Here is a 20,941-nt window from a genome sequence, read left to right as displayed (position 1 = left end):
AAAACTATATTATCTCCGAAATGCATTTTCAGGGTAATCTCAGAGCCTACTATACTGCGTAGTGGATACAAATGAAAACTTCGAACGGGTAGGTTTCGCCGGAATACACGATTTTTAAGTTCTACATGGGCTAAGCCGGATTGGGATTGGACATGGTCGTGACAAGCAGGTTGAAATAATTTCGAGTCAAAGACCGGGGGGTGCAGAGGTATTAGGAAATGCACGGACCCGTGCGTTTGGTGGAGAATGGCTCGTTGAGTAGCCAATCATTTAATACTGCAATTTCAATTTGAACGGGTCCCTTCAATTGCACTGTTTCCCGTTGATCATCCATCAAAAAAAATTCCAGAGCGTTTAAATTTTGCATAAACACAACCGTTGATCAATCCAACAAGCCAGAAGTGTCAACAACAGACCGTTTAAGTCAATCAAACTCTAGACTACGGTCGCAAATAGAGAACAACGTCTTCGATTATATTATTTCCCACAAAAACACAAAATGGAGGTAGGTACGTATAGTTCTGAGCAGTAATTTACATCGCGGTAGGGGTTCCAAGGTCAAATCAATTAAAATCGATAGTACGCAGAAAAAAGGATATTGTAGTTACTCCAAAAGAGTCTATTTCCCCGGCATTCGCTAACTAAGAAGCTGCGTGCGCTTTAAACAAGGACTACGTACGTTGACTCAACAGCGCTGGTGATCTATTGTCCTTCGCTCGTTTTACGCCTCAAACACGTCTTTCATACGGTGAAGTTCCGTTATTGCTGAATTGAAAAGACATATGCACCTATTTTGCTCAAAATTGAATTCATAGACTAATAAACGTTGAAATTGACCGACCCTCGTTGACGACGGCGGTTTTTTCTAACCCATCAAAAATGAAATGGAAGCATTTAGACATAACGGGTTACTTGGGCCCCTCATCAAGTTACTTGAACGTTTTAATTGATCATGAAAGTAGACTTTCTCAACTATTCCGGTATAAGGACTTTTCACTGTATGTTCACTTGGTGAAGATATGCTATGTGGTGTCCATTTAAAAAGTCAAGATCGTTTGGGTGTTTCGGAATCTCATATCCAAATTTGAACCTTCAAATAAAGTATATAAAACTATCACTTTAAGCCCCTACCTCAAAATATCTCCTCAAAGACGCTCGCTGGCAATGGCTACAGTAAAAGCAATGTCCAATCACTCCTCGACCAGAAAACTGACGCGCCAAAAACAATGTCGCCGCAGAACAAATATGATGAAAAAGGCATATGAGTACAGCAAGTTGTGCAACGCAGATGTATGCATGGGGATTCGCATGCGAGAGACGGGCCAGATACACATCCTGTCCGCAGATCCTTCGGGCTTTTGGGCTTTTCTTACTACACAACTGGTAGGTTTTATGACGTCATTTGAAGAAACAATTGTTAATAACCCGATTAGAAGTCTTATTATCCGACCCCAATTCTGGTAACCGATCGCGACTTGAAGAAGGGTGGGGAAGATACCACAGTCAATATGGTGCAATAGAGGTTACAAATGCTAGATGCCAAGCTGTGCGTAAGGACTACTACTGTACAGTATATGTGAAGGAAATTGATCTCCAAATGATCACGCCGCATATACATCATCCACTAGTGATTCAGTTTCTCGTGGTGTGGGACTATGTACATTAGATGGTGTACAGTATGAGTTGGGCTAGTGACAACTTTAAGATTAAAGCAAGCGAGGGTCTTGACGATCAATGTGGTCGATGTTTATTTGGGGGTTTCTAATTCTTCGAATTATATTCTGGTATATATATAGTATATATAGTGAAGAGATGCGGTGTTACTCCAAAGTGGAGAAAAGAGTCGTAGTTATCATTAGTAAGCTCGGGCCGAGCCATATCCTTAATTGCTGAAGTCCAAAAATAGCTTCGCACTTGATAACATTGAACCACAAACTGGTTGACTTTCAGAATATACTTCAGGGCATGAGGTCGAATTAAGAGACATTCTGTAGAAAAATCCCGCATCTTTTGCATCTGTCTCATGACATTCTTTGTCTTATATCAGTCTTTGTCTCATATCAAGATTTATCTTATATCAAGGTTTGTCTTATATCAAGTTTTATCTCAAGACACTTCCTGTCTCAAGAGAAAAGCAGAATGAATTCTTGTTAAGGAAAACACTGTCCTCTAGCTCGTCCGGTTGTTATGCGCCGTGGAAAAGCCGCAGATGGCGGTGACGTAGATCATTACAGACACTATGGAGTCCATATAGCTCTCCATATACTTTTACCTCAACTACACAGATAGTCTTGAAGAATTTGAAGCAGAGATCCTTCTCACAGTCCAGTATCTTATGCCAGATATTGAGTAACCGCAAGGCGGGTGTGGCCGTAGCTGGACCGGCCCGTGACTTCAGCCGAAGATGGGAAGAAGGACGGTTGAAAGTTAATCCGAAATGGTTGTTCTGCTGGTAATCTCAGAAAATGTACCGCCTCTCCGTACGTCCTGTAGCGCGAGGCCACACAACTCGATTGATTCGACCGCCCCTCTTGCTCAATAAATTCCAGTAACCTCATTGGTTCCCTCTTTTTTGTGAGGATTGAAATATTTCACTCCGTTGTTCTTACTTATTAGCCCCTCAGTTGACGTAAATCGGTAAACCGTTGATCATCCATTAACGATAGTGTTCCCCGTTTTTTTTTCTGTTTTGTTTCCCGTTTTTATTGCTATCCCCTTTTTGATTCGTTGATCAAACAGAATCCCTCATTTATTATGTGTTGAACGTGGTAAGACGGCTGCAGATGTTGATAACACGAGGAATTTTCAATCGAGCGTTCACCACAAGTGCTGTTGAGCGTTGATTAAACGGCCTTGATATAGGTGTATGTATAAAGAATGTATTCTCCAGATCACGTGCATTTGCTAATAGTTCGCGAGCCCCCAGATTGACACTTAAAATTTTTTTATAATTTTCGACCTTAGTGCCTGATTTCTTAGACTTCAATAAAAGTTTTGACTCGATGATCCATCTGATCGCCGAAATATGACTCAAGCGGGAAAGATCATCGCAGAATCGAAGGCCACTGCGGGATCCACTCACTCAGCACCGCTTAAGCCAATGAAAATGAAGATCCCGTCCGCAATCCCTGTAAGATCTAGGCCTAGGCCTAGAATGCTTGGACCAGGAGAAAGGGAGCACTAAAAGCGAGCTCATATGACGTATAGCCTTCTATGCCGTTCGGGCTCTTCAGCAAGCCGTGCTGTGACTAATTTCCTCTCAAGAGGATTCGCCCAAGAGCCATATTGGCTTGAAAGGAGGGTCCTGTTTCGGAGCTTCCAAGCCATGTCTTTAAGGATGATCTACCCAAGAACAAGCTTCTATTAACTCCTTCTCACGATTTCACTCATAATACTCTCCGCATAGTCCCGGATTCCACACAAAAAACAGCTCTTATTTCTCTCAATCTCCCAAGATGTCTCGCACCGGGTGACATGGCTCATATCTCCCATGCCCTCCCATTTTCGGAAACACAGGCCTATTTTTGGTCTAAAACGACTGTTAACTCTTGCTAGACGACGAGGTAACTGTAGGGACAGGTAGCTACTGAGCAAAAGCCGAATATGAGGCTTTAGGAGCAGCACAGTTCCCAGGGCCTTGTAAACCGTCTATAGGATTGATGGAAGGGTCTATAGGAACAATAATGCCTGTTCCCAGGAGCTTTGTTGCTCCTGGAATCATATACACAGTTCCTGAAGACAGCTGTAGGTTCTCTGGGATCAAATAGAGTGAGGGTCTAACGTATCTTTAGATGAGGAGTGTGTAAAGCTATGGTCGATTCTAGATACAAGACTTAGCGCGAGGCAGTAAAAGATAGCTTCCCCGCGTTTAGGGAATCCAGAAGCGCCATGTTGGGCCTTCTCCTGCGCTTATCGTGTAATACCTTATGTCAATCCCTGACACTGTTGCAACCACCTCTAAGCTCATTGATCGAGGTTTTACTGTTCCTGGGAGCTTAATCTGCTCCTAGAGATCTTGTGAGGGTATCACGTATCTGTTGATGAGGAGCGTGTCTTTTCAATGAAGGATCATATTAACAAAAGTAATAGTCGACTCTAGATACAAGACGTAGCGCGAGGAAGCAAAAGAAAGTTTGCTCCCTCGCGTTCAGGGGAACCCAGATGCGCCATGTGGGTCCACGTTCTGGGCTTAGCGTGTATGCCTCATCTATATCCCTGACAGATCTGCTATAGATTCCCAGGACCGGCTGAAGCGAGTCCAGGAATGTAACAGTAGGTCCCAAGAGCCTTGTTGCTCCCAGATGTGCAGGTACAGTTCCCAGACGCAGACGTAGACCCCCTGAGATTGGTTGGAATTCCCACGGAGTTGGCTCCACCTAACGTAGCGAGCGATAATAATGATGGCTCAGTATTTTGAGGGTACCGCAAGCGATTGGTGGGGCAGAGTGGGGCTTGATGGAAATAGAACACGCATCAAATCAATCAAATACCCTCATAAATGAGAGGACATCATATTGCGTGTCTATTACTACCAATCCCACGAAATCTGCACCTGTGAAAATTAAGTCTATCATTAAAGCAGGTCCGCTCAAAAAAAAAATCGCCGCTTCGAAAAAAATAGGCCGTTTAAAATCGGCAGGCACATCGAAAGATGATACAGACAGCTTAAAACTGATCTTTGATATTGATGTGATTTAAGTGTAGGGAAAGAGGCACCTCACTAAAATAAATTACAATTTTAAGATGTATGCGAAACGGCTTGTCACAGTTACTCTTAAGACCCGTCGATCAGCCAGTTATTTTTAGTATGATGCGGGAGAAATATCCGCTCACGTAGATTGAAAGAAATTTATGAATGCAAGAATATGAGGCTTTCAACACAGCTGCTCTACCATTTTATTTCTACCGGCAGCTCTTTAGTTGATGGAAACATTACTGCTCAAAACTGATGACCTCTTTAGAAATGTCAAGCATTAAACAGGCCCTGCGCCTATAAATAACGTGTCCGCCTCCAGTCTTGATTGTACCATCCAGGAGAAAATTGTTGCAAAGCATACCAGCGACAATTCACTTATCTTGCTCAAAGGTTGTATTCGACCAGACGCCAGGTACGTCTCTCTACTTCCCATGGGTTCTGTTGACAAGTTGACGAAAGGGAATTTCATCTCCAAAGGTTGAGGTAAGAAGAAGTGATTCGTATGACATATGGAGGATGAACGGGGTAAGCCTATCCTAACTATACTCAAGACCTCTCGCTGACTTTATGGTTCGTGTACGTTCTTAGCAAGATCACAAAGGAAAGAAAATATGTACAGCGGGCGGCTGGATGATGGTAAAGATTGGTTCTGTAGATGATGCAATTAAAACTTGACGCGGTGAAGGAACCAAGGATTTTTTGGAGACCAAGAAATGTGCTAACAAGCCAGTCTAGTCACCAATTTGACTAGTCAGTAGCCAAGACGAACGGTCAAAGCGCTGGTGCCTGAGGCACCCAAAGCTCGAGTCACGGGATAACTGGTAAACATCAACGCGGGTCTCCCCCTCAGATTCTTCCCATGTCAAACAGCCGGGACCCCCTGCCATGTTGGCCTCTATTTCATATCATTAAACCATTTGCTGAAGATTGCTTTTGTCAAAGATGGAACAAACAATCGCCGAGTTAAGACGTCAGCTCGAGGAAGAGAAGACAGCGCGAGAAGAGGAGAGACAGGCTCGAAAAGAGGAGAGACGAGCGCGAGAACAGGCAGAAGAGCGCGAGAAGCAGGAAGCAGAAGGAAGGCGCCAGGCAGAAGAGGAAGGAACCCGAGAGAAGGAGAAGACTCGACCAACTGCTTTCATCGAACTCATGCGACTTTCTCACAATTTGCTCTCCCGACCGTTGAGGGTTGAGACACCATCTCGCTCGACTAGCGGTAAAGTCCCTCAGCCCACTGGAAAATACTGTCCGACACGTTTGGAATGTTGGACAGACTGCCCAGAGCAACAGTCGGAGTTCTACAGGTCCGTATGCAACTACCTACAAGTGGCACCCGGGGGGGCGCCGCGTTTGTTCTCATCTTTGCATGAGTTAGAAGGATTGGGCAGGCGACTTTGCCGCAAACCTATAAGCAGCGAGCAAGAACTGGAGGCTTATGAGCGGTTCGCTGTGGAGGAACACGTCTATGATATAATACAGGCGTTGTGCAACATTCCCGCTGCTCGCGAAGAGTTCGGCCTCGGCGATGGCATTCAGTTCAGCAATCATACGAACTCCTTGACCGCGAACACAGCTGTTGAGGCGGAAGCGAGCCAGCCTTCAAGCATACAACACCCAAGGCCTGATCAATTTTGTATTCATCGCGTCGATGGCGTCACAAAAAACCTTTTAACAAGTGTCGAGTACAAGCCCCCGCACAAGCTTCCCGTCGCAACCCTTCGAACCGGACTTCGACCAATGGACTTATGGAAGTATTTGGTCCGATCAAATAAGATACCCACGGACCAGGAAGCCAAGTTGAAATACAACGCAGCGAAACTTGCCTGCTCCGCTCTTGTTCAGGAGTATCATGTGATGATCCAGGAGGGGCTCGAGTATTCCTACGTGACCAACGGGATCGCCCGTGTCCTGCTCCGCGTCCCACGCGATGATCCTAGCACACTTTATTACTTCCTTTGTAATCCTAACAGTGAGATATATTCCGAAGACAGAGGTTCTTTCCAACAGCCCAGAAGTTCCATTGCACGGACTCTATGCCTGTGTTTGATGGCTTTCCGCTCACCTGTGCGCGGCCAGGAGTGGAGGAATTCTGTGCGACCTCATCTTCGTACATGGGAGACTAATTTTGACCACACTCGTTCTCAGTTTTCTAATACAGAATTACAGCAGATTGTCCTCCACTCGGACAGCACAACCATAGATTTCCCGAGTCCAGAATCTGGCTCATCTTACGCGCTGCCATCATCTCCACCGGATTCGCCCACAGGAGGCGGTCGTCGGGTGCCCACCAGGTCCCAAGCTACCTGTGCTCCTCCTGACGAGCAACGCCGCTCCCAGTCGCCGGAGATATCTGATTCCGATCCGAACGCAACGGGACGGAAACGTGGATTCAGCCAAGTCATGTCCTCGCCGTCTACCCGACAAGCTACCGGTCGTCACGAATCCAGAGACAACCAAGCCAGTCAGACACGGCGCCACAATGCGCAATTTTGCACACAGCGGTGCTTGCTTGGATTGCAGACAGGAGGTGCCTTGGATGACCGTTGTCCAAATGTGAGAGTTCATCGTCGGGGCCAAGATAGCTTCAGACATCTCATCACCTCAGAGGATCTGCTGCGCCTGCTTAAAACAGAATTGGACGAAAACATTGACCGCTGTATACCTTTTGGAAGATGCGGTTCATATGGTGCTCCCTTCAAATTGACCTGTGCTGCATATGGTTATACTGTCATCGGGAAAGGAACCACGTCTGGATTGTGGAAAGAAGTCTCCAGGGAAGCGCAGGTGTATCAAATTCTGCAGAAAGCTCAAGGGTCTGCTGTGCCTGTTTTCCTGGGTACGATTGACTTGGCAAAAATATATTTTCTTCATGGGGCTGGAGAGATTCGTCATATGCTCGTCATGGGCTGGGGTGGGGAAAGCACATCAACGATGGAGCTGTCGCCTTGGCTTCGCGAAGAGATGCGCAAGTCTTACAAGCAAATCAAACATTTGGGAATTGTCCATGAAGATCTTCGGCGTGACAATATTCTTTGGAATGAGGAATTAGGACGGGCCTTAATCATCGACTTCCATCGCACTACTTTGGGATATCGGCCAAATCGACATCGACTCCAAGCTGCAAAGCGACGTCAATGTGGAACAGAGACAGAACCTACGAAACGTTTTCGTGTTTCTTGAGACGGGAAGATTCGCGTCCCTGATTTTTTTTCTGTACTCGCCTTGGAATGCTGTTACTTTGCCTTCTTTGAGCGCGGATGTGTCTCCAAGCCAGTCGAGCCACAATTGTTGACGTGGAAAGACGTCAGATATCAAATATGTGATTATGCCTCTTAATGTTCAATCCGGAAATTTCCCATAATATTGTCGCATAGTTGCGATCATATGTGACATGCTCGATATTCTTCAAGCGGAATCAAAGTCAAGTCAACCTTGCGTTGAACAAACATACATTTCATCAACGGGGCGCTGTCTCCCAAACTCTGCTGCAAATTTATTGCTTGTTTTCGCAGCCAACTACAAGCATATTTAGGTGACTCGAGCTTCATTCGCCTTGGCGAGCGACTTTGCAACCGTTACGGTTTTCTTGGTCTGGGTGATGATGGTCAAATTGATATGAACCCAGTAGCATCAGCCTCGCCTCTCCATTAATGTGTTTGGACTCTAAGGGCCTCGGAAAGAAAGGCTGTCCAATGAACTCTGCGCATGTCTCGTCAAGTCTTCTTCAATGATCAACCGGACCATGCGCACCCGCTTGCCAGAATCTGCCCCGTCTGAATCCAAAAAATATGTTGTTACGTCATCTGTTTCGCATTCAATGGCACATTTGCCCTATGGAACCAGAATGGAAATCATTGTCATTAAGCAAAACCTTTCAATTTGAATTAAACTTAGTACTAGCAAAAAGGAGGGGAGGGAACACTGTGAAAGGCTTTCGTATACGGCCTGCGGTTCAAACTGTCGATGCTTTGTCACAGAAAGGAAGACCACCTGGTCAAATATACATTCCCTCGTTATGTCCAAATTCTTTCAAGAACTTTTCATTGACCTCCGCAGCTGTTTGCAAATGGTCATAGCTAACTTGCTGACCTGCGTCACTGGCCAATGCGTGTGCCGTAGATGTGAGGTTTTTGATCTAATAGTGTAAGTTGATATTAAAGCCAATCGTCAGGGATTACTAACATCGCGTCCATTAAGAGCCAAAGATTCCAAGCGCCGCAGTTCAGCATCGCTAACAATAGCAGGACCCTGATGAGTATTTGCTTTTGATAGGAAAAATGCCCAGATTTCTCGGCGGGCACTCTTCGGGAGTTCCCCATATTTGATCTTGAGATGGATTCTGCTTAGAACTGCTTCGTCAAATTCAGCCGCCCTGTTTGTGGTCAAGAAGAGAATGCCTTCATAATACTCCAAATTTCGCAAAATCACAGTGACCAGGCGATTGTGACCCCCATAGGAGGCAATGCGACGATCCATCCATGCGTCCGCTTCATCCAAAAGAAGCAGTGCATCGAAATGTTTTGCAATTTTGAAAATGCGTTTCAGTTGCACGTCAAGAGCGTTTGGGTTACCATGGTCTACATCAAGTTCACCGGCGGAGATCTAGTTTTTCAGTCAGTTTCGGTCTTTGTATGCTGGAAGATCAAAGGAGTTTACCGAATAAAGCGGTAAATTGAAGTATTCTGCAGCGGCTTCAACTGTCGAAGTCTTTCCAACCCCCGGCGGGCCACTATGAAGTCAGTAGTGTTATTTATGTTTTAGGCTCCTGGTCACTGACTGCAAAAGGATGTTTAGCCCACGGCCTTTTCCGGCGACGAAATCATCAAATGCAATCATTGGTGTGCGGCTTAAACGAGTTTTTGCCAGCGATAAGAGTAATCTCTTGGAAGTATGCGGGATGCTGAGGCAGTCAAAGGACTCCGGAAACCACCGCATGTCACTTAAGTCATCAACTGCAAATTCCACTAATCACAAGTCAATCAATGTCTTTCCCAAAGTGCATTGTATGTCTCACTGAAAAGTTTCTCCTGGAAGCTAAACCCACACACAGTTGGCGAGCAGATCAAAAACTCTTCTTCACTCATCTGATTCAGATCTGTATTATTGCTTCTTAGTTTCTCCATATCTCTCATTCGATCTTCATCGGACAAACTGATAATCTGAAACCCGTTTGTTTTCGGAGCCAACCTATCGTGAACTCGTGGTCGTGAGTAATTCGGCTGCATGTTGTTAAAAAAAGCCGCATCCACCCCTACGCAGCTGGTGATATTCATTTTAATAGGCTCGCCATCCTTCATGATGAAAGCCGTTCCGTCACACTTTCGAATGTGCCTGCCAACCAAGCTTTGGAATCTGCGACCGGTCCCAACTATTTCTTCACGCACTCGTTCATGATCCGGGTGGTAGTGAATAGGGAAGGCATCCAGAGATTCAATCGGCTTGGAACCCCGATATTTCAAGATACCCAAGGCCATCCCGGCTTCACCAAACTTTTCGCCATCATGATCAAGGTAGCGTGTCTCAAGTTTGTAGTATGTCACGCCGTCTCGTGTGAATTCTTCCCCGGCATCGAACACGACACACCTCGGCTTTCCGGTGCCAAGGCACTTGGTGAAAACATAACAACCGGGCTTGAAAAGCGCCCACAAGAGGTCATAGGTGATATGGGCTTGTGCAAGCAGTGAAGACACTTTCTGTGTAACAGAAGCGTTTGACTCCGTTACCCATTGGACAAGTAGATTTAGATGTTTTGAACATTGAGCGCTGCTGTCTGGTTGAAATCTCAACTCTTCCATTGCTTGCCTCAATTCAGGAAGGAAATGGAAGAGGATGCTTTCTTCAATCTTTATATCATCAGCAGACATCCCGTTGACTTGGTTGAGGATCACCTACGGATGGCTTGTCTCCTATCATGTTGACCGCTCTTACGCCTTGCAGTACCTTTCGAAGGACATCGCATAACGCTACGGATTTCACATCAATGAATCGAGTCACCTGCTCGGACTTTCGATCTTTGGAAAAATTAGTCTTGGTCATAGATGTCACATCCAACGTACATACCTTGGCGCTCGCGGACAACAAAGATGTATTGTTCAAAGCGGTCAGCATCGCCTTTGATCATTTCGGAATCGACGATTTCATATTTGCACGACTTTTCGTTCCATCTGATTTGTTATTAGCCAAGCCGAAGTCACAACCGAATAGATACCCTACCTTTCCAAAATTCTCTTATACTCTAGCAATGACGCCCGGGTTTCTGTGATTGTCTGAGTGTTTTCGTCCTGGTCGTCAGATGCCCATTTCTCGAACGTTTTGAAATCATCCGGAGTGGTGCAAATTGGGGAACTGAGATCTGCTTCGTCTACCACCGAGGCGGTTGCCTCATTTTCATTACTTGCCAGAGGAGACTGGGCAGCCTCGGCCACCCCAAGCGATTTTCCATTTCGGAGAAAGGTCTTTAGCAGTTTCTGCAATTCAATCGCATCCGGTCCTGGTTGATGAATTTCCTGGGACAAGGGGGTGTTCGAAGGCGCCTTGAGGTCGGAGAGCACACTCTCGAGGAGGTGCCTCAAATCTTCCACAAAAAGATGGGCCACAAATGGGCTGTCTGGTGGAGTCAACGCTTGGGAACAAGGCAATATAGACTTTTTCGATGCCATATTATGGTCGGGAAAATAGGGTTCTGTGTTATTCTCAACATGTGCCATTTTGCTTGATATAGAGGATGGAATTTATGATAAATTGAATAAGAAAGTGAGAAGCAGCAAGTTCAAAAGCTGATATGAATGCAAACAAACAATTTCTAAACACGAAAGGTCGCTCCCTTTATATCTTCATGGCCTGTCCCTGACCCGGTCAAAATCCCGAACAAAAGTACCGCGCAGATTGGGTCTCGATTACGTCGCAGCTTCTTTGGGTCTGTTACGGATGCACATAATTTCCTGACCCGTCAGAGGTTCTAGATCGAACGAGCTGCTCGTGCATTCACAGAATGGCATTGGTCTACAGCCTTCTAAAAGACGTCGAATTGGTCGAGACTATCGTTCAGTGACTGGGGTCGCGGGCGGAGCCCCTTGTCAATGATCAGCATTGCTACAGGGTACAGGGACACAAGCCAGCACCCCTGTCAGAACTCGGTAGGATGATCCTGCGCACTGAGGGGGTTTTGCATTTGCCAGGGTTCTGGTTGAGAACCCTTGTAAAAACGGGCCCAAGCGAGGGGGTAAGATTGGACGTAAGATCGGATGAAGCCGGGCTTACACGGAACATAATCGGTCATTTGAAAATAGTTTATCCGAAAAGGGGAGGGGCAACTTAGACCAGCCGAGCAACTGCATCCTATGTTGGAATTCTGAACATAGATTTCCTTTATGGCACTAACAACATTCGACCTTGAGAATGCGAGCAACGCAATCCGAAACTCTGGCTTCTATTGCGAGAAAGACCCGGAGTTGAGGACACCTTTGTTGGACATGGGGCCGAAGAGCTGCTTGTCTGAAGAAGGCCTAGAGTTTTGTAAACTTCATGTTTTAAGAGATAATGTTTGTTACCTGTCGATTTTGAAGACGTTTGCTGATAAACTATAGCGCGTACGAACGATTCTTGAGTCCTTCCTTCCCTGGTGCAGTCTTGGTCGATACCGGAAATTCCACAGTGACGCGGGGCACATCTTTCAGTTCAGAGGCGGGGGCGAGAAGGCGGGTCGACATGTTCTGGTCGTTCAACTGTGGGGTGAGGGCTCCGAGGTTGTCTTCTTCAACCGCTCTCATACATACGAGTTACCAGGTGTTCATGCCTCTAATGGCTTGTGGGAGGTGCCATATGCTGCCTTGGAGTCAACGAAGTGCGCTGAAGGATCAGAAATCATCTTCCAGCAGGGTGGCATGTGAGTATAACACAATATCATATCTGTGCTGCATCCTCTAACTACTCAAATAGAACTATCCAGGACGCTCGCGTGGCATTCGAAATTAGGAAAGGCACTCCGATAGCGACAGTATTTGCGATGCGTGATGTTATCACAAAATGGGCTAAAGTTGTTCTTCCAAACACGCCCCAAATACTACATAAGGTCGCCGAGTTGCAAAACGAAAGCGAAAGTATTGGATTTCACTTTGAGTATGATGCAAGGAAATGATCCGTCTATATCAACTGTTTTAGTTATATGTAGCGGTTGCTAATTTCCTGTTATGCTCCGTCCTCCCAATCCCACTGATTCAAATTCCCACGCAAGTGAGGCGTCGATTCAAAAAACGGCCCGGTCATATCATCACACATCCTGATACCATCCAATTCTGGTGGTGCATTGTGTAACACTAGTGGGGGTTCCAAAAAGAATGGCGGGTCGAAGTTATTTGCTGCTTGTTGAGGGCAGCCATGGAACAAAAGAGGCGCAAAGACGTCCTCATCAACCATTGGGTGCATATCTAGGCATTCGGAAGGAAATGACGGGCCTTCTAGCTCAACTGTCGTTCCACGTCAAAAGACAGCTTAATTTGAACCCAGACAGTAGAGTTAAATCCATACCGTGCGTTGTTGTGCCAGACATCGTACCAAGCAAACGTTGCTCATCATGATGCCGTAATTTTACCTTTTTCGAAGAGGTCAGATCTTGGTCAAGGCTTGTCCCTTCAAAATTTCTTTTCATGGTCTCCGAATTAGGAGTAATGGTCGAATTGTTCAGCACTTCCATCATTTGGTCCATTTCCAAAATAGCTTTATTGTGTAAGTCGTCGCACAACCCTAGCATAAATGATCGTTTCCTATCCGACGAATAATTGTGAGTTTGAGCGTGCTTAATCAAAGCACTCACGTGTGTGAAACGCCGGAAACACTCCACGCATACTTCGTTGCAGTCAACATCTGGGGCCAAATACTCGGTCAGAGAATGATGCATATTGCATTGTTCAAGAATAGGTACAGCCTACGGAGTTCGAAGTGTCTCAAAAGCTCCTTCCTGGTCTTGAACTGCTTCCCACAGCCAGCGTCTGGACAGTTTCGTAAACCACGAGTTGCCGGTCTCCGATTTTCGTTAATTCGGCTGGTGCTATTGTTTTCGTCGATCTTTGAATTGTCATCGCTTTCATTATTGGAATCGTGCGTGTCCACAGCAAGTGTCGCATGTACTTGACAGCGCTCACAAAGCTTGTTCAGATCGTAAGCTTTGGCTGTATGTGTTCGACACTTTTCTATCTCCTTGGTTAGGGCTCGTTCTCCCACCTAAATAGTCAGCAAAAGAAAATAAGTAGTGCAATGGTTGTATGGAGCTAACTCTGTACACTTCGAGATGAGAGCACAGTGCGACGTGGTTTGGAAAAGTTTTTAAGCAGGTTTGACACTGCCGCTGCAAGCTGAAGTCGCCAGTCACCATTTCGTTCAAAAGAGAGGAGCGAAGCGAGAAGCGGGAGGCAGGCCCATAGCAACTTATAAGAGCGACTGTTCGGCCCCTCACCACGTCTACCAATCACAACAGTTTTGCACTGTCCACATGTTGGCGGTAAGAAGTGGCAAAATATTGGGTCTTCTGATTCAACAGAGTTGGGCAGATGAATAACTCTCGCAAGATCTCCCTTCTTATTCCTTCTGTCACCTACCCAACAGCAATAACCCGTCATGGATTCTAACTGCTCTGACTGTAATGGATCTGGAATAAAGGACGGTTTCATCTGCGGCAGTTGTGGAGGAAAAGGAAAGTGAAAGTGAAAGTGAAAGGTGAAAGGTGAGTCATACGACTTTCGTCTCTCTTTAGTCTTGCTGCTCTCATGTGTCCTGATGCATGATTTATAATTGAATGATTATAATCTAATTCAATTCAGCAGTAATACTGCATTTCAACCCACGCAAGCCTCGGAATATCGACAATGCATGGACACGCTCAATAACCTCTGGGCGGTGTGCTACTTGCTCCGCGAACGCAGTCACTGTCCGGAATGAAGGAATCCTTTGCTAAAGACTCCTTTACCTGGTTTCGTCTTGTTATTCTTTTTTTCTTTTTTCACTTAGAGAAATGCATGTCGCATAGTGAACTCATTGAGGATTCTCCTGAGGCTGTGGCCGGAAGGGATATGAGCTTCATCCGCAATATACAGATACAATGTGCCAGCGCTAATGCTCCTCAAAGAGGGACTAAAAAGATTCCCAAACTGTAGATTTATCCGCTCATGCAAGCTCTCCAGTGCGTGCAATTGATAATGTCCCCGGTCGCACAGTATTTACAGAATTTCTAGCATTCCGTAATAGGTCTGCGTGGGTGAAATTCAACCACGGATGGTATTTGAAAGTGACATGATGTAAATGGTAGGCGGCAATCAAGACATGGGACGTTATTGCCAAATCCGAAGCCAACATAACAAGTAGTCTGTCTTTGACGAGTCGGCCTCAGGCGATTAGCTTTCAATTTTCAGATTCAGATATCATCAATATGGCCTTACTGCCTTCATTTTGTGGATGTTGGACGGACAACAACGGCCCTGGGCCTGCTCCAGGAGCATAATGCCTGTTCCCAGGAGCTTTGTTGCTGCTGGAATCATGTGCATATGCATATAAGCCTAAGAAAAACAACCATTTCCATATGCCTATTTCGAACTCAACAAACCAACATGATTGTGCTACCTTCTCAGGAACATGCCCCACAAATAAGGTAAGTTACAAGGGGCTGTAGGATAACTAGAGGAGCTGTGCAATACGAAAGGACATTCAAATGGAGACAAGGTGGTTGACGGTCGGCTGTACTTAGAATAATATACGAGACATCAGAGTTTGCCACCATGCATAGCTAGTCACAAAGAGTACATGAACTCTCAATACTTAGCAAAGATGCAGGTTTATTCGACCGGTCATGTTAAAACAAGGCTCTCAGTAGTATTAGGGACAACAACAACAACAACAACAACAACAACATTCTGCATTCAATTCGGCCCATCTCGCATTCCTCATCAGCACCATCCCAGCTTGCTAGAACCACTCAAGGTCCACATATGCGGAATTGAGCTATTGCTCGGATCGAAATTCTCATTCTATGTTATATGAATCAGTATGTACTAATGCAACAAGTCCACGTAGACAACATACTATGCGTGGTACAATATCTCGACCCGCTCTCCGCCCAGTCGGTGCAGCCTTCTTTCACGCATCTGATCGCAGGGCTAGGCATGATTCTTGATTTCGCACGTATGAGAAAATTTCCAGCAGGTGTGAGAATCCAAAGGAGATCGTAATATTTTTGTCGATTCGACTGCGAAAAATCCTCTTTTAAGTTCTCCCCTCAATTCTCTGTATGTACAAACTCTTTGTGATGGGTCATTTTTTGAGCGTTGACCATGCATGACAGTCACACAAAATGAGGGGTACAACCTATCAATTCCTTCGACCAAGCGCCACCAAGTTTCATTCGGCAACCATCACAATTGGCTTTCATACGACGTAAGCCGAACTCAACCTAAAGTCGGTGAGTCAGAAACTAAGGAAGTGTCGTCATACGATAATTGGCGGTGCGCGTAGTGTGGGTTTCCTTGTGATACACCAGTAAAACCCACGTGATACATTCATGAAGGCCAGGCGCATAAATAGAAGCCCGGATCGCCCTACCAGCAAACCTGTTTTCATGTGACTCGGACAGGATTAGCAAACGATGTTGTGGCTGTGTGACTTTGAAGATTGTAACAAAGCCTCCGTTCGCACACATGGTGAATGTATTTTGTGCAATCGTCATCTATGTGTGAAACACATGGGACCAAGCTACCACACCTGTCCGCGATGGGAGGTAAGTGAAAAAGAGAAAAAAAAGAAGGGGCCGATGCTGATACCTTCGTGAAGGAAGAAGCCGAATACGACCCTGCGGCTAGGGAAGCCGAGCACGATGAGATTACCAACCTCATCAATAAAATCAATGTCTCTGCGCTCACCTCTCGAGCCTCAGCTCTTCGAGGAGGCCTCGCTTGTTCCATACCACAAAAACTTGAATATGACAGATCAACACGGAGCTCAGTTATGGGGGGGATGAATTATCATATTGAACTAGTATTTGACGATGGAATCAGTTGGTTAGCGCGAATTCGGAGATCCAATGTCACTTCTCCGCCAGCAGAATTGCGAGATTATATCCTGCGCAGCGAAGTCTCAACTCTGCGATTTTTGAGTGCGACTTCAATCCCAGTGCCAAAAGTGTTCGACTACAACTTCTGTGAAAAGAACCCTGTTGGCGTTGGATACGTTCTCATGGAAAAGTTACCTGGGAATTCTTTGCGATGGTCGCTTGCCACTCCTGAGCAAAGAAAGAAGGTGACTAGTCAGCTTGCAGATATATATATGGAATTGAAGGCTCATCCTTTCTCTATGACCGGCTCCATGTACGATCCTGGGATCCATGATATTGGACCATTCGCTCGAGAGTCTTTGACAGACTATTCTGGTCCCAAGATGAAAGCGCTCGGTCCTTATTTCTCTACAAAAGAATACTTCACTGCACATATTCAATTGATCTTGGATCTGATAGTCAGACAGGAGTTGTACGCTGATCGGGCGGTTGATGCATTTTTGATTCACCGTTTTCTCCTCCAAATAGCCCCGAAGGCCTGCTCTCTAAGTCATGCTGACGACGAGAAGTTTTACTTGAAACATGCGGACGAGAAGGGAGACCAAATACTAGTTGATAATAAATTCAACATTACAGGAATCATCGACTGGGAGTGGGCACACACCGATTCAAAGTCAGGGGCATTCAATTCGCCGATTGTTCTACTACCCGTTGCAGATTTTTATGCGGGCAAAAATTCTATTGGCGAGGACGAAGAGTTTTTCGCTGAATGCTTTGAAGCTAATGGGCATCCGGATCTTGCAATGATAGTTAGGGATGGTCGAATCATCCACAGGTTCCGATTTTGTTGTGGCTACGATCTTAGTGATTGGAAAGGATTTCTCGGACTATTTGGCGGACTCCTAGCCGCCATAGGGTGCACTGAAGATTTCGATTGGGAAACCTGGAGAGCAGAAGCTCTGGTACGCTATCAAGATGATCATCAACTCCATCAATTAATCGAAAAATACAATGAGAATTAGCTTGCCTCGCTAAGAGCCATCGTTTTGAATGGACTACAAATGGGGCACAAATAGGAAGGGGATTTCAATCCTGCCACATTATTTTCGCGTATCATCTATCTTCACGCGAATATCATTCTTTCATTTCATTGTAGAACGAGCGATGCCTTTGCTTTAGACTGAATGTGTTTCTTCCCGGGGCCTTTCAAGGCTTGAAAAGGCTGCCTCCACTTATCTCCACCTACCCTCAAAACGTGAGCGGCGTCATTGGTTCTAGCCCCATCTGAACCCAGGAAACCAACGGCTGCCTCCAGGAACTGTACCTATGATCCCAGTACCAACAAGGCTCCCAGGAACGAGGAACATTATTCCCAGATGCACTCCCGTCAATCCCAGAGATGGTTCAGAAGGCCCCAGGGCCTGTGCTGCTCTTCGAGGGCCGACAAAGGGACACTACGGAGTTGCCTCTTTTGGATTACCCGCACTGGAGGACATGCAGAATTGATTTTGATAAAATGAAACAGTAGATTTCAATGCCGACGAATTACCTAGCTCGTTATTACCTAGCTCGTTACTTCAGAATTCTCTAGCCGTGGAAAATCATCCCAAAATAGTATCGAGCCAGCAGAGCAGGGTCTAACGATGCGATCGAATAGAAGGAGCAACTTATTAGCCAATCATTTACCGCCGGGTCATCTTGCAACTTTAGAGGTGGAGGTTTCATGGATGCAGGGACTTGGGAATAAGTGGCTTGATGGTTTGATTGTGGCAGATATGACAAAACCGTACAAAGCTCGCACATTTACGTGACTTGCTTTCTACTTTACGATTGTAGACAGAATGAAAGTTATGAGCTTCTTTCAATGAAGGTAAAGAATCAAACCGAGCGACAATTTATTAGTACACAAAGTTACACTTCATGTTTGTATTGAAACAGATGGCTACGGAGGATGCTGTATACAGTGAAAGATCGACAAGCGCGAACCCCAAAAAAAAATACCGACAGCATAGCCTCTCATTCGCGTCTCCTCGGTTTTCCAGGCCGAGAACTGGCCTTGTGGCGTAATTTGGTCGAATAGTGGACTTAAAGGCATGACATATTTCGGTCTGGGAAGTGAGCCGTAATCTCAGACCATGACATTGCCTCTTCTTCCTTCAGCCGCACCAGCAGCGCATTCTCGTCCGAAGTGTACTGTCTTTGTTTCCTTGGGATAACCGCCGTGTGGGGTCGAGACAGCATCGGGCTAGGGTCGGGTACGAAAGTAAAGAAATATGCCGATTTCAAACCAGATTTAGTATCGATCGTGAGGATAGCACTCCCACGTACACCCTGGATGGCACCAGAGCAATGAGATGAAACGGGAACGGAAGAGTCCGAAGGATCGGAAAGTGGCCTGATTGGAGGTCTCCCTTTCTTCTTCTTTTGACACGGCTGTTCTGTGTCATAGAAGGTAGTCTTTCTATCTTGGTGGTTGCCAGTGTCTCGACCTGAGCGGAGTCGCTTCTTGCATACTGCCGCAGCGGCCCTTGTGCTGTCCTGGCGGCTCCTTGCTTCCAGGACGATGATGGTACAACCACAGCTATCGACGGGTAGCGTGGAGGGATATTGGAACTCAGTGTCGTTCGAACACGAGAAAAGTTTGGTCCAATCAATATTCATAGAATGAAAGTGTGGTCAGTTGTGTAGTTATGACCTAGCTTTAAAATATTTATATTCTGAATAAACTTAATAATTAGACGCTCTTGGGTTTCTTTTTAACAATGTACGATATTATCACGCTTAAAAATGCCAGATATGGAAGTAATGTACCAAAAGAAAAGAGAAGAATAATTGGTGCCTATGGCAGGGGTAGCCCAAGAGCTGGTAAAGGCAAACAGGACACAGTCCCATGCACTCCTTCTGCATGGTTCAGGAGTGATTTTTTTGATTCTAGTCCTTCTCCGCAAACATTACACCTGCAGTGCATATCATTCGGGAACGGCTTGATATGCCGGTTGACAAAGTGCCGACTGAGAGAACCAGGGTTCTTGTACATTCTCAGACGCTCCTTTTCGGGCAGCCCAGCATTACCAAGGCAAATAAAGCAGATTGTTGGTCTTTGCTTTTCGTTTTTGACGCAGACAGTAGCGATGGCTTGACAAAAAGTATCGTCTCTCTCTTCTGCAAGGGTAGATCTCTGCCTCTTAGGCACGGGGGCAGCAGCGGGCACATCAACTGCATCGACCGGGCGTTTCTGCGGTGGAGGACGCGAGGGGGCACCTTCTTCCGCATCACAGACAGCAATCACCGCATTGATTGCAGCAATTCGGCGTTCGGTTTCTTTCTCGACTGTCTTCCCTGGCATAGTCAAGACACTGTCGATAAGCGTCATATGCTGCGGTGTCATATAGCCTGTACGCTGCAACGCACCCATAACTTCTTCATCAACAACCTTTCCGGCAAGCTGCCGCTCGCTATCTATCACTGGCTGCTCCTCTTTGTACCGCTCTAGGTTCTCGCGGATCAAGCGGTGCTTTTGCCTTCTCTTCTCATTTCTCAACTGCCTCACTGAGTGCTGAAACAGGTCCTCTGCGCGATCGTATTTCTGGCACAATTTCTCCACGTTTTTCTTTTGAGTTCTCCACCGCTTGTGAATTCTTCGGAAACCCTGGGTTGCAGGACTCTTCTGCGGGGGATCATCACCGAATTCTCGCTGAAATGCAGCCTGCGCATTTTCGTAGGTACGCTTCTTGACATCTCGGATCCGTGAGCGCGCCTGCTTCCTCTCTTCCAAGGAACGCACGTGAGGAATGTCATTGAGACACCTCGAGTCCTCTAGCCGGTATGGTCTCCGAGGATCAATGGACCGACTCATTGAGCAGGCAAACCGCATGAGCTGCTTCTGGGCGGGCAGGCCCCTTACAATTGCCTGAGCGTCCACATGAATACCCACGCTGTAGTGCCGAACAAAGGTGTCAATACTCGCATGCTGCAGCATGACGTTCTGCAACTCATTCGATACATCCGCTGATTCGGGGATTCCATTAGCCACCAAGTACTATAATGCGAAATTTGTTACTCACGACTATCGTTAAATGCTTTCGCTGCGCCGTATCGAAGGCAATACGGCTTCGCGACTTCTTCGAAGCCCGTGATCTCACCGCCTCGTTTCATTCGGTAGCTTAGCCATCCTTTATTAAGACTCTTTTCCAATGCTATCCGAATTCCGT

General features: G+C 46.1%; 6 protein-coding genes across 6 annotated transcripts; 3 read left to right on the top strand and 3 right to left on the bottom strand.

Moving 5' to 3' along the window:
• Positions 1-5,638: 5,638 nt before the first annotated feature.
• N7478_011557 (uncharacterized protein) lies at positions 5,639-7,876 on the top strand (the record flags this gene model as incomplete). Its single annotated transcript, XM_056927771.1, has 1 exon — positions 5,639-7,876. One exon carries the CDS (start codon positions 5,639-5,641, stop codon positions 7,874-7,876), a length of 2,238 nt encoding a protein of 745 aa, XP_056774819.1.
• Positions 7,877-8,690: 814 nt separating this feature from the next.
• N7478_011556 (ATP-binding protein) lies at positions 8,691-11,403 on the bottom strand (the record flags this gene model as incomplete). The annotated part of the gene is made up of 8 exons (XM_056927770.1): positions 8,691-8,831; positions 8,879-9,298; positions 9,353-9,425; positions 9,474-9,660; positions 9,711-10,539; positions 10,589-10,707; positions 10,757-10,860; positions 10,910-11,403. 8 exons carry the CDS (start codon positions 11,401-11,403, stop codon positions 8,691-8,693), a joined length of 2,367 nt encoding a protein of 788 aa, XP_056774818.1.
• A 663-nt stretch (positions 11,404-12,066) lies between these two features.
• N7478_011555 (uncharacterized protein) lies at positions 12,067-12,833 on the top strand (the record flags this gene model as incomplete). The annotated part of the gene is made up of 3 exons (XM_056927769.1): positions 12,067-12,237; positions 12,283-12,581; positions 12,635-12,833. 3 exons carry the CDS (start codon positions 12,067-12,069, stop codon positions 12,831-12,833), a joined length of 669 nt encoding a protein of 222 aa, XP_056774817.1.
• A 3,588-nt stretch (positions 12,834-16,421) lies between these two features.
• On the top strand, positions 16,422-17,752 carry N7478_011554 (uncharacterized protein; the record flags this gene model as incomplete). Its single annotated transcript, XM_056927768.1, has 2 exons — positions 16,422-16,457; positions 16,511-17,752. 2 exons carry the CDS (start codon positions 16,422-16,424, stop codon positions 17,750-17,752), a joined length of 1,278 nt encoding a protein of 425 aa, XP_056774816.1.
• A 1,063-nt stretch (positions 17,753-18,815) lies between these two features.
• Positions 18,816-19,391, bottom strand: N7478_011553 (uncharacterized protein; the record flags this gene model as incomplete). The annotated part of the gene is made up of 1 exon (XM_056927767.1): positions 18,816-19,391. The coding sequence occupies one exon, from the start codon at positions 19,389-19,391 to the stop codon at positions 18,816-18,818; it is 576 nt and encodes a 191-aa protein (XP_056774815.1).
• A 178-nt stretch (positions 19,392-19,569) lies between these two features.
• Positions 19,570-20,709, bottom strand: N7478_011552 (uncharacterized protein; the record flags this gene model as incomplete). Its single annotated transcript, XM_056927766.1, has 1 exon — positions 19,570-20,709. One exon carries the CDS (start codon positions 20,707-20,709, stop codon positions 19,570-19,572), a length of 1,140 nt encoding a protein of 379 aa, XP_056774814.1.
• Between the last annotated feature and the right edge of the window lie 232 nt (positions 20,710-20,941).

The sequence above is a fragment of the Penicillium angulare genome (assembly GCF_028827245.1).
Source record: "Penicillium angulare strain IBT 27051 chromosome Unknown utg000008l_segment0_segment0, whole genome shotgun sequence".
Lineage (NCBI taxonomy): Eukaryota > Fungi > Ascomycota > Eurotiomycetes > Eurotiales > Aspergillaceae > Penicillium > Penicillium angulare.
Note: the sequence above shows the minus strand (reverse complement) of the source record. Positions and strands in the feature narration are given on the sequence as shown.